Source organism: Kwoniella bestiolae, chromosome 1 (assembly GCF_000512585.2).
Source record: "Kwoniella bestiolae CBS 10118 chromosome 1, complete sequence".
NCBI classification, from domain to species: Eukaryota; Fungi; Basidiomycota; class Tremellomycetes; order Tremellales; family Cryptococcaceae; genus Kwoniella; species Kwoniella bestiolae.
The window spans coordinates 5,560,680-5,573,179 of NC_089241.1; the positions used below are offsets into that span (position 1 = coordinate 5,560,680).

The window sequence follows — 12,500 nt, forward strand, 5'->3', positions numbered from 1 at the left end:
TAGACTTGAGTTTTTTTCAAGGTATGGTATGTGTTCAGGTGGGACCGCTTGAGTGTTATTGGGCAGGGCTTCGTACTCTTCTTCTCGATGATGATGATCTTGCGTCAGACGAACCTTGTCAATTCAACCTTAATTCGGGGTGATGTTGTGTTGATCTGACCTCGGTGGCTAATGATGATCTGAGCTGTGCCGTATTGGTGACTGTATCATAGCCTTGAGCCTGGGGTGTTTGTTATTCCTTGACTATCCACTATCCCTCATTGATCATTTCATCGAGTGACTACTAATGTTGCTTCTGTTTCTGTTGCTTCTTCGTTATCTCCTACTAAACGCGTTCCTATCAATATTAAATGGGGTTTATCTATAAAGTATCAATTATCGTTACTCGGCTTCGGGCGCCTTGCCCCCCTTTTTTACGTGAGATACGAGTACAAGTACGACGACAACTGGTATATTGCATTGCGCGGTGGTGACTTTGACATTAACAGCTTCTGTTGTCATTTGTGAAAATAAGGCAGGACCACAGGTTCAAGCAAAGGTTCAACACCTTCTATCACCCTCTACATCTTACCGCTCGTCCAGACCAGAACAATGCAAAACCAACCATAATTCGCAGCAATCACCTCGTTCGCACCCCCCTTTCACAGATATGTCTCGTCCCGGTCCTTCACCGCCTCCTGCTCTTACTCCCATCGCATCAACTTCCACAGCTCATCTTGGCCATCGCTCTGTACACGCAGATGTACGACACAGACATGATAAACAGCCCGTCACGTATCCACCTCAACAGAGCTGTACACCTTCTACCACCAGACCGAAACGCAGAAAAAGACGAGATGGAGAGAAGAAGGGCAGACGTCTCTTGAGATGGAGAAGGGGGTTGGTGACAGAGGCATTCAGGAAGTTTGGTGAACATTGCGCGAGGAATCAGGTCAGTTCGACTCACTATCTTTGCAACCGATGACTGTACTGATTATCGACTGATGCCAGATACGGACATTGCTTATCGATTGCCTAGTAATGACCAACCTGTTCTACCCATCTATGGCTCTCTATCTACAAAAGCGATTTCCACCCTTACATCCACCTTCACCGCCATCTCATCGAATGCCTTTACAGGGCGAACCGGTACCTTCGACATATCGTCAGAATCAACGAGAACACCCATTATCACTACTTAGTACACCGGTATTAGACAGCTTCTTCCCTTATCCCCCGCCGTTATTGCCCCAGCTGACATGGGCGGGATGGTGGGGCAGAGACACAGGTCAATACGATCAGGATGACCACGGCTGGGGACTGAGTAGGGCTTTACCTGAGGGAGCAAAAGAGCAAGTTTTGGAAGATGAGGAAATACGGATAATGAGGGTCGCATGGGCGGATGTGGAGGATGTGCTGGATAGGGACGTAGATGCTGGAGAGAGGGACTGGGAAGAAAGAGATCATGTTCTGTTGAGGTTAGTAAGGGATATAGCGGAAGAGTGGGAAACGAAATATACATCTACAGGGGAAAGGTGCATAAGGCAATTAGAAGGTGTAGAAGGAGGAACCGTTGAAGCGACTGGACCATGTTTCATTCTCTCACCGAATCACGATACACCGAATATCGAAGTGAATCAAATCTCGATCTCAGCCCTTACCTCTGGGTCCCACAACTCGATCTCGCCTTCAGATGACGGCTCTTTCGACTGGACAGCATCGACTGGGAACATCTATCATAGTCTCGGTGTGCTTTTCCATGTCCCTCAAAATTCCATCGACACCTTCGAGATGCGTTGGAAAGAGACTATAAACGAAGTAGCGCAGAAAGTCGAAGGAGAAGTGTTCACTGAGGCTCAGAGATCGAATTCCATCGATGTGGAACAGACGGGTGAATGGTACCTTTCGGTGAGTTTGATATCCTGTGATCTATATGCAGATCGACACTGACCAAGTCACCTCGCTCAACTATCATTAGTATACTTCCCCTTCACAGTTCAAAGATCAACCTTCCGCACATGATCATCCGCATCAGCACACCTCAAGTCTCCCGACCTCACCTCCTAAGATTGTTCTCTTCCTCTACGCTGTCCTCTTGACCACTCTTATGGCCCAAATCTCCAACGCCTCGAAAGTGCACTCACGATTCGGTCTGGCTTTCACCGGTGTAGTCCAACTATGCTGTTCATCCGTGATGAGTTTCAGTGTTCTTGCTTTACTCGGCTGGAATGGCTGGGGAGCATCGGTGAAACAGAGTAGTCTGCCTACTTATGTCTTACCGTTTGTGATTGTCGTTGTCGGTGCTGAGAATATGTCTACACTGGTAAGTCGATTTGATACTCGGCACAGTCTGTTGCTGAGCTAAACTTCGTCATGTCGCATAGACCAAAGCGATTTTCTCGATCCCTTTCACCCACTCTGTTCCCGTTAGGATCGGTCTGGGACTCTCAAAAGTCGGTACTACCATCGCTCTTACCTCCTTGACCGATCTGTTAGTACTAGGAGTCGTCTGGCTTTGTGTGAACCTTCAGCCCGTTAGAGAATTCTGCTTGTTCGCTGCGGTGGTGATCATCACAGATTGGTTCATGCTTCACACTTTCTTCCTGACTGTAAGTCCATGAGTTTGACCATAATATAATCATTGACACCGGTGGATAGGTCTTGTCCATCGATGCTCAACGACTGGAGCTAGCCGATGTTCTCGCTTCCAACGGTGTGCCGCCCATCTCTCCCGTCGATCAAGACGCCAATTCGGATGATCAGGCAGAAGGTAAACAAGGTGGATTTAGCTGGAGAAAGCTTCTTCGAGCGAGAACGACGAAGAGCGGCAGTCTTGTCTTGGTGAGCTTGCTTTGCATCAGTAACCTTCCGTTGTAGGCCTAGCTGACGATGATTATAGCTCCTTTTGACGGTTGGTCTGCTCTACTGGCTTACTGAGCGACATCGAGTTTCCCTAAATACCACCGCCAGTCTATACGGCTACACTCCCACTTTTGGCACCAGTACCACCACATCTCACCTTGCCAGTCCTACCCCCTTCACCACCAAATCGACCGATCTCACCACTCTCATCCCCGCCGAGAGACTATGGCGCTCTCTCAATCCCCTAGGATGGTCATATATCAAGATCTTTGTACCCCCCGCTTCTATCTTAGTCTTACCTCGCTCGGGCCATTCAATGCGTCCAGCGGATATTCGGAAACTGTCCTTACCAACATCACGATTACTCCTGCCACGACTCAGACCCCTATTTTACCTGTTCAAAGTAGTCGTCCTTCCTCAAGCAGTAACCGCAGGAGCTCTATACGCCTTGTTACTCTACCTACTCAAAGATGCCGATCTCCTCGACGCTCAACGAGACAGATTAGGTAGAGTAGACGAGCAACAGCAAGCGAATGAAACTGACTCGTCACCTAATGCGTATTTAGAAAACCCCTTGCTTGAAAGATTGAAAGCCAACATGTTGCCGTGCAGTCATGAGTCCGATATCGACCTCATCTCGACCTCTTCTGATGGACTGCTAGCCTTAAGCGTGGGGATAGACGATACCATCTGCTTGTGGAGATTCAATGAGATGAATGATGGAAGCGGAACGAGAGAGATACTTTCTACCAGGAATTTGGATCCGGAAGACCCCATTGTGTGTTGCGCTATAAGCGAAGATAGGCGATTCATAGGTGTCTGTACGGCCAATGGATCGGTGCAGATCTGGGAGATCCCAGACGAGGGTCAAGTGGTGGCACTTGAGTCGCGACGACTCAATGGTGATTCATCTAGGACATCAAGGATCAGTACTATGGCATTTGATGATACATGGGACTTCACAAGACAAGAAGACCCTTTCACAATCACCCCTACGAAACTACCGAGTAAACTCGCTACACCTGGTCCAACAGTACTTATAGCTTTCGCAACTGGCTCTGTCGTATCTGTTACTGCCGATTCTTCTTCGACGGCGATCATTCAACCTCATCAGCTTGATACGTCCGCTCGTGTATCCTTCATCCGCTCCGAAGGTCTTCTCAATATTCTGGTGGTATCATCAGAGACCGTTCAAGTATACCGCAACACCTCATCCGGATGGCTTCCGGCGCTCCTTTCAGAGAATTCTGAAAATCGAATAACAGCTGTATCTACACCTGATCTCTCCCTACCTGGCTTATGGGCTGTAGGACATAAATCCGGATCTATCGATATAATCGATGAGATTATTGGTCAACTCCTGTCTATAGAACCTAACGCGTCGGAACCTATCAGGAAGATCAAAGTGGTTAAACCATCTTCGATGAGATGCGTAGGATGTAATACAATTACTACCGATGGGTATCTGGTGATGTCTTCGACGGCAACTCAAATTTCGATTGATCGCATCGCACCAAGGATATCCAATAACCCATTCTGTAGATGCTTGAATTCATCCCGAACGCGAAACTCCCTGGACGAAAGTACGAGACCATCCCCCACACGTCTGGCCAATGGTTCCACCGATGGAGGACTGGTGGTCCCTCCCCTGTGGATCAAGAAGAGATATTCGCCGGGTACATCCCCTCGGAAATCACCCTCGTTATTACCTTTACCTTCCAATGGCGAATTCCCCTTATCAAGTCATGGGGGAGCAAGGAGATTATCAAACCTTCATAAACCTGATGAACAAGTTTTGTCCATGACATCCCCCATGGACCGAACTTCGATTTCTGGTGGGTCGAACCATATCTCACCCGCTGGAGAGTTCGAGGTCCAATCGCTTGGATCAATCGTCATTGCCTCTCCGGACGAGCATCCCGACAGAAGTGGGGAGAAAGGGAGTTGGGAGGTAGTGGGAGATAGATTGGTAGGATTGAAGAAGACCGGACATGGCCAGATTGATGATTCTCAGTTCTCCGCGTTCTCAGTAGACCTTAGGAACGAACTTTGGAATGGTCTTTGTCTGGTGGTTCATTCGATAGGATTTGGAGAGTTGATTGACAAGACCAAAGTGAATGGAACGGGGACAGGGATGGAGATATCCATGTCAATGCGGGAAAGGAGGATGGAGAGGATAAATAGTTTGAATGGACGAGCTTCCTTCTCTCTTACCGTTGACCCAGACTGCCCAGGAGGACAGAGAAAAAGTCTATCGGTACCTACGTTTGAGAGATTGGGGTATGTCCATATCAACCAATTTTCAATTCTACGAGATACCACCCATACTCAACGAGGGGGAGGAGGAGCGGTTATAGGTGGATTTGGAAATCGGTTGGGAGTCATTTATTTGAATGATGATGACAAGTATAAGGATCAGAGGGTGAGATCCGTGAGTGGTATCGGTACCTCTTCATCGATGAGGACGGGAATGGGTTTGGGATTATCTACTCCCACGCCTACTAGAAGATCAATCTCGAACCCCACACCTTCTGCATTCCCTCCGCCGCCGCCTATCTTGAACCCTAATCCCAATGTCACCTCTACGCCCACGTTCAATGCAAGGAATATAAGTGGGAGTTCCAGTGGGAGCGGGAGTGGGCATAAGAAGCTGGATTAGTGGTGCCGTAAATAGATGAGGAATTATTCAGGACTAGATCTGTATTGGAAATGAAGGAAGGAATGGTAACTCTTACAAGATGACATGTTTGAAAATTCAAGGAGTCGTGGGTTTGATTCTCTCGTATACTTTGTGGACTGTACTACCTATGTTTGACAAAAACGTTGTATTACCCATTATTTGATGAATCATATCGTGTAAACATCAATGCCAGCAAGCACGATATGCCAGGACCCTTGTCCGAAAACATCCCTGCGATCGATACGCATGTACCTCATATTGTTACATTCCCATATACGTAAAGGGTGATGACAGCTTATCAGAAATGGGTGAAGGATGGAAAGTGACGGATTGTTAATTGTCTGTGATGGAATGGAATGGAGCGAAAACAGAACAGACAGACCTCTGTGATCATAGAGAAGAGAAGAAAGAAGAAAGAGGTATAATTATATATGTATAGTGACGATGAGAAGTCCAAACGAAGGAAGTTCGACGGCTAGAATCCAACTGGTTGCACGACGTTTGAAGCTACCCAGTCTGCGGCGGTCCTGCAGTGAGAATGTCTACATAGCCAGCTCGGCTTGTAATTGACGTAATTGAGCTTCCTCGTCGTCTTCCTCCGCTTGAGCAGTGTTGTTGACGCCTGTGAAATGTCGTACAGACATATTAGCCTCTCAATCCCTCTGAAGAAGGAGACATGACAAAGTGGTCCAAGCCTGGTACAGCTGATTGTGATTGTAAAGAAGAGAAGACTTACGCCCTGTGGTTTGACCCACCGGTGAAGCGGGGATATGACTCGGTACTCTATCTGCGCCGGCGAGTCTGTCGTCTAGTTGTTCTTGCTCTAACGCCTCGAGCTCTTCTTTGAGGTCGTCCTGGAGGTGTGACAAGGGTGTCAGTAAGATGTAAACCACGATATATGGGTGTGTGGAAGGATGGTCCTTGTCGAACATTGCATAACGTCGATGGTCATGCGATTGAATGAGATTGATCTCACCTCGTCGAGTACTATGCCCATACCGACTGGATTGGAAATAGCATCTGAAATTTCGTTGGTGAGGTCCATCTGTTCTCTGATTTTGTCCATTGTAGCGTCGACTCCTTCCGCGGTGCTATACATGGGTACGATGATGATTAGCATTCCACTCCTTCACTCTTCCGAACCATCTCATCTTCCGATGGTACATAAGATGATCCCCTTGATCAACACGAAATTGCGATAGAGAAAGAAACATACAGATTACTGTGAATCCCTTTGAGAGCATCCGCACCTTTCTTCATAGCTACCATAGTCTCGGCGTTCAGGTTGGCTGATTCTATGGCGTTGACCTGTATAGCAGCAGATTAGATTAGCACGGTGTCAAGCTTGGAACACGGTACATAGCTAGGGCACTGAAATGGGAGTCCAAGTGACTCATATGCGAGTTGAAAGCAATATACCCACCTGAGTCTCCAAGGTCAATCTCGTGCCAGCAATTCTATCCAATTCATTCTCATGCGCTTTCTTTTGTCTCAACGCAGCCATTGCCACTGTCAGTTCGATCATTGCTATCAGCTCTCCATCTATTTATATATAGTATCGATGGATACTTCTCAGATCCCACTCCTGCTGTGCTTGTGCCCTCGAGGAAGAACCAAAGTCCACTCACATCGCTTATTAGACGTAGCATTCGCTTTAGCCTTCTTCATCTCCTCCTCGATCTTCTTATTCAGATGTTCCTCCTTCTTCTCCAACATCAGCAATTGCTGTCTCAAGCCCACTATCGCATCCCTCGCTCCCTCTCGGGTATCCTTCTTCCCTGCGAACCATGACATCCAGCCTGACATGATGTTTGTGTTTGGTAATTACAGTATATCGGGTGGGAGGATGATAATGGAGATGCTGATTTCGAAGTCGCCCTTCGGATTGCTGCTCTATTGTCACCTCGGATGCTGTTGATGTTGAGATATGTAAAGTTGTATGGCAGTTGTTGAAGCTGAATGAGTATTGTTGTTGTGATGATATTTGGCCACCGAGTTGATAACAAACTGCAAACTCGTTCACTGGACACAGTTCGTCATTCAGTTAGTTGAGCATATAACGGGATCAAATTTCACCCAAAAGCAAAGTGAGCCTGATACATGATAACTCTGTCATCGATCAACTACTACTATCATTGACAGTTGCTGACTACTACAACGATATAAAGCATTTACACAAGTACATCATGAAGTCATCTACGCCCAATACCAGCAAAAACAGAGCTTCCAGGCTGGTCTTTGGTCAACTGATGAAGCATCTCCTGAAACGCAACAAGTCCCATTTCAGCTTCTCGAAGATTTAGACATGTGGGAACGCAGAACAGACCCACCTTGAGCGACTTGATCTCCTCTTCAGCCGACCTCAACCTCTTTGCAGAGTCTGTTTTTACGCTGTCTTCGACGCTATCCTCTGACAACTCTCTCTTGGCCCGTCTGTCTGTATCAGCAGTCTTCTTAGACTTGGTAGGTCGGGCCTTGTCCACATCCTCGTCAGGTTCAGCTTTGAGTCTGGTCGTGCGGGATACTTGGCATGAATGTTGTTGAGCGGGTACTGCAGGATGTTGTGTCAGTGGGTCGGCGCTGTGTCGACGTTCATAGCTCAAGATCAAGCCTTACCTCGATCCAAAAGACCTTGATTGACGAGATATTGACGAGTTCGTACCTGTCCGCCTATCAATGCTTTGTGCTAGACAGTATCATGTGACATACCTTGAAGACGAACTTCAGATAAGGTCTCTCCCTATCTTCCTCATCATATGTGAACTCTTGGCCGTATGCTGTCTTCTCTTCGGCTTTCCTACTTGATCCGCTCGCTCTATGATGCAAAATATCGTCAGCCTTTCCCCCACTCTATCCGTTATATCCCCTTATCAAAAAGGTGTAATCATCACTCACACTTCACCTCTACCATCTGCTTCTTCCCTCTCGATCACCCTCTGACTTATCCTTCTTTTCGCAGGCTTATTTCTCTCGATCCCTCCTCGCGAAATCTCAACAACTATCATCCCCTCCTCTGCATCCCTGGAATCGTCTCCTTCTGCCCTCTCTTCTCGGTGAGGTGGATTTCTCTGACACCATCGCAGTATAAACAATGGTTTCTCAGCTAAGGACATCGCAATATCGTTCAATACTCTACTTACGATGTTGCCAAAGGACAGATCCGATTCCAGCAAATCCCCATCTTCATCTTCCCTGAAGAACGTAGATAGCTTATGGGTGACATGCCATCGTTTACGAATATGTAAGGCATGAATCTCGTTCCCACTGATTATCGGTTCAGCTATCCAATCGCCCAACCATGGCTTTTGTCGACCGAGATGTACATTTGTGGTGAAATCCTGTTGATTTGTACCAAGATCAGCAGGATATCTCATCAACAACAACAGTAGTCATGCGCCCATCTGATGAGTTGGGCAAAAGCGGTTGGAGGAAGATCTGGACTTTCCTCGTGTGACTTGGGACAAACGAAACACTCCATCCTGAAACAACCATCTTCATCGCCCGTCTTTCGTACTCGTACCTCGTCTGCGATGTCCACATATCAGCGGGGAGAGGAAAGCACCACTTCTCGTTGGGTACATACCGAGCTTTTCCCCATTGACGGATAACCATACCTGAAAGGAAACGAGAACGCTCACGTGAGCTCTCCATCACCTTGTGGTGTGTCGTAAAACATGGTAGCTGAGTACTGACCGAGAGTCCATTAGCTTCTTTGATCCTCATGTTGTCAGTTGTGATAGTACTACGATGACCTAGTAGCCTCGACTGATTGAGTCTGATTATGTGAAGAACCAGGAATGATGCAGAAGAAGAGATGATATACGTGTATCCGTTTTCATGATTTATATCGTGATGAGATGGTGCATGTGGATGGTGGCGACACGCATGGCGCATGGATCGCCTGATAAGAATTTGTTTCTACCCTTTCCTCCTGTTGAGTGCCTGTCCGTGCGCATGATTATGTACTGTCATTTGATGGGCGAATCATCATAATTAGGTCTGAGATGAAAGAAAGGTATCGCATCTCAATCATGACACCTCCTCCACCCACAGACAAAGATATGGTATCACCATGCCGTTAATCAGAAGTGATCTCTATGGCATCTTCCCTAGATCTACCTGACCTATCTGCCCTTCTCCCCTTCTCCTTATCCAGGGCGACCTTCTCCATTCTCACCCTAGTATTCTTAGCCTCAGCCTCTCTCAACTTTCTTTTCTTCTCCTGCACCCTCCTCTCCATCTCGTCTTCATCATCATCATACACCTCCGGGCGACCTCGCTTTACAGATATTCTCGTCCTCCCATCCTGCCTTCCCATCAGGATACCACCAGAAGATCTCCCCCCTTTACCAAAGTTCAACCATTTCTCCCTCTCCTCTTCCCTCCTCTTCCGCTCTTTATCCTCCAATCTCCGTATCTTCGCTAAATCTCGCATCTTCCTCCTAGCTTCCTTCTCTTGCATCATCTTTGTCTGTCTTTCCTCCTGTTTATCTTGGTAAGACTGGACAGTCTCCCAGCTTGCCTTTTTCTTTCCCTTATCACGGACAGAACCACCCGCACGAGGATTAAAAATGCTTTGTAATAGGTCTTCATCTATGCCTTCCTTTGATAAGTAATCGATCGAGTTTATATCATTATTGTCCGCACTCTTCGCTTGTGTGTTTGTACGAGAGTAGGCGTAATCGTTAGATATCACGTTGGGAAGAGGCTTTTCCCTCATGTGAGAGGTCGACGCGACATTGGTATCTTTCTTAGTAAGAGGTAAATTATGGGTGACTTCACGTCTAGTGTGCCTTCTATCTTCAGACCCAGCATCGGTTGGCCCATCATGGGGAAAGGCACCTTTTGACTTTTGAGAAGACTGATGTGGTCGGTCAGTAGACAATTCTTGCTGGTGAGTAATAGCTTGAAGCAAATAATCAATCTCGCCTTCTGTCAGGTTCGAGGTAGGGTTATCCAGAGCTTGAAATAACATCTCGAGGTCTGGGTCTGCATCTGCTTCCTTAGCTTGATGGGGTATTTCGGCGGGTGAAGACTCGTTCTGTCGAGGATTGGGTTGGTTTCGAGGATGATTGGTAAACTTCTTTGTATTCGGACTGTGAGCTTGATGTGGAGAAGGAAGAGGGTGATTCGGTGATGATGCCAAGGGAGTCGTATGAGCATGAAGAGGATGACTGAATTTGGAGGGTAGACTAGCCGGAAGAGCTGGTTTAGGCTGATTGTCGCTGTTCACCTTTGAGATTGTGTGCTCCCCAGGTTCTACTACTGGTTGTTTTGCGACCAATGCCTTCTCCTTCCCATTTCGTGATATGGTGTCGGAAGTGAGAGACGCCTTTCCATTGCTCGTACTCCTTAACTCTGCGAGTTCCGCCTTCGGTTGATCGGCTTGGTCAAGATATTCTTCCTTGCTCGCTTCCGAGTAGGTTTTCATCTCTTGAGGCATATCGTGTTGCTCAGTAGTCAGGAGGAACGGTGAAGGAGGCGTCGAGTCAGGAATGAGAATCTCGTCTTCTCGACTCCTAGGAGTGACAGTAGGTGGAGGAACGGACGGAGTCAAGATATCGTTGGCCTCGAGAGCTTTACGAGTACCGTACTACACCGGGATGCATCAGCCGATGCATGTGATTGTGAAAGATCCAGAATGGCAGCTCACGGTATATACGAATCGTACCCACGGGTCGATGTCATCGTCTGCCAGATTGTCCCATATGTTACTTGGATTGAACTTGGGTATCGGACTAGCAAAGTGGAAAAGTAGTAGCTTAGCGTGAAAGTACAAAGAAGCTTGTGACTTACAAATACCCGTTATATGCTACCGACTGTATCACAGACCGAGCGTGAGAGTAAGCTGATCATCCTCAACAGTGCATGCGCGCACAAGGCAGCTCACCTCATCTTGTATTGTATATCCCAGTGATCCCTTCCCAGTAACTTTAAGATGTATACCTCTCCAGATAGATATGGTTATCTTCCCTAGACTTCCTTCAGGCGAATTGAGCAGTACGATATTACTCCGGTCTTCTTCGGTGCCCTCGACCTACCTCACAAACGTTAGCTGAGCGAAGTCCATTCCATTGACAGCTCACCAGAGTAGACTGAACATCTTGTCCTTCTCCTCCCTTCACCTTGACGTGAGGGTGATACACTTGCCCATGGAATACTTCGTACCCCTCCTGTGGTCTGAAGAAGGTCGTACATAGTAGGAAGTCGTCAATTGAGACATCCGATAACAAGTGGCCTGCCCATTCGAGCGGTGCAGTGTTTCGCACGTGGAAGGTGTATTTCTGAGAGATACCATCGTAAGGCAATATCAGCTGACGACTCGCGCACGGACGAATGTGATGGACAGATGTACCGATGTCGATGGACTGCCGATCTCCAAGTACCCCTTGTATGTTGGTGGGTGATTTCGTCGTTTCTCCTCGAACGTCTGATCGTGCTCCTCTGCTTGGGTCGGGACGCGTCAGTCAATAGTCAGTAACTTATGAGTATGTTGGCGGGTTAGCTTACTTAGACGAATGCCATTACATTCTACCCAGACCTATCATAGATCAGCAAAGGTAAGTATGAGCACGTAGTATCAGTAGCAACACCGCTCCCGTGGTCAGTATCGCGTCAGAGTGAAGAGGGGTAAGAGGTCACGTACTTCGAGACTGTTAAAGTCAGGTATAGCTTTCATCGTACCTTCCAGTAATACTGTAAGATGGGACACTTCAATAAGACCAAGACTAATTACAACTGCCTGACAGATCAAGATCCAAATGAAACCGAACAAAATTGAATAAGGGAAATGAAAGAACAGACAGGAGACAGGATCTGAATGCAGTGATACAAACCAGTACGAGTCAGTCCAAATCCCAATTCGCGAACTACACGAGGCAGTGTCCGTGCGCCTTTGCTACCGTGTCTCGTTTCGTCTCATCTTGATACACCAATTGAGCGGTGAGCTAAATGAGTGATCGACTATCATTGAAGAATT

The 12,500-nt window shown here is 47.3% G+C and overlaps 4 protein-coding genes across 4 annotated transcripts; 1 reads left to right on the forward strand and 3 right to left on the reverse strand.

Moving 5' to 3' along the window:
- Window positions 1–649: 649 nt before the first annotated feature.
- On the forward strand, window positions 650–5,500 carry I302_102096 (uncharacterized protein; the record flags this gene model as incomplete). Its single annotated transcript, XM_019187475.1, has 6 exons — window positions 650–931; window positions 991–1,887; window positions 1,958–2,302; window positions 2,364–2,588; window positions 2,638–2,820; window positions 2,879–5,500. 6 exons carry the CDS (start codon window positions 650–652, stop codon window positions 5,498–5,500), a joined length of 4,554 nt encoding a protein of 1,517 aa, XP_019050353.1.
- A 563-nt stretch (window positions 5,501–6,063) lies between these two features.
- Window positions 6,064–7,327, reverse strand: I302_102097 (vacuolar-sorting protein SNF7; the record flags this gene model as incomplete). Its single annotated transcript, XM_019187476.1, has 6 exons — window positions 6,064–6,143; window positions 6,258–6,375; window positions 6,498–6,612; window positions 6,738–6,829; window positions 6,945–7,030; window positions 7,150–7,327. 6 exons carry the CDS (start codon window positions 7,325–7,327, stop codon window positions 6,064–6,066), a joined length of 669 nt encoding a protein of 222 aa, XP_019050354.1.
- A 386-nt stretch (window positions 7,328–7,713) lies between these two features.
- I302_102098 (uncharacterized protein) lies at window positions 7,714–9,244 on the reverse strand (the record flags this gene model as incomplete). The annotated part of the gene is made up of 9 exons (XM_019187477.1): window positions 7,714–7,782; window positions 7,852–8,072; window positions 8,138–8,183; window positions 8,231–8,336; window positions 8,417–8,589; window positions 8,662–8,859; window positions 8,988–9,046; window positions 9,105–9,135; window positions 9,215–9,244. The coding sequence occupies 9 exons, from the start codon at window positions 9,242–9,244 to the stop codon at window positions 7,714–7,716; spliced, it is 933 nt and encodes a 310-aa protein (XP_019050355.1).
- Window positions 9,245–9,599: 355 nt separating this feature from the next.
- On the reverse strand, window positions 9,600–12,200 carry I302_102099 (uncharacterized protein; the record flags this gene model as incomplete). The annotated part of the gene is made up of 8 exons (XM_019187478.1): window positions 9,600–11,114; window positions 11,175–11,259; window positions 11,318–11,340; window positions 11,412–11,558; window positions 11,608–11,805; window positions 11,877–11,965; window positions 12,032–12,062; window positions 12,168–12,200. 8 exons carry the CDS (start codon window positions 12,198–12,200, stop codon window positions 9,600–9,602), a joined length of 2,121 nt encoding a protein of 706 aa, XP_019050356.1.
- Between the last annotated feature and the right edge of the window lie 300 nt (window positions 12,201–12,500).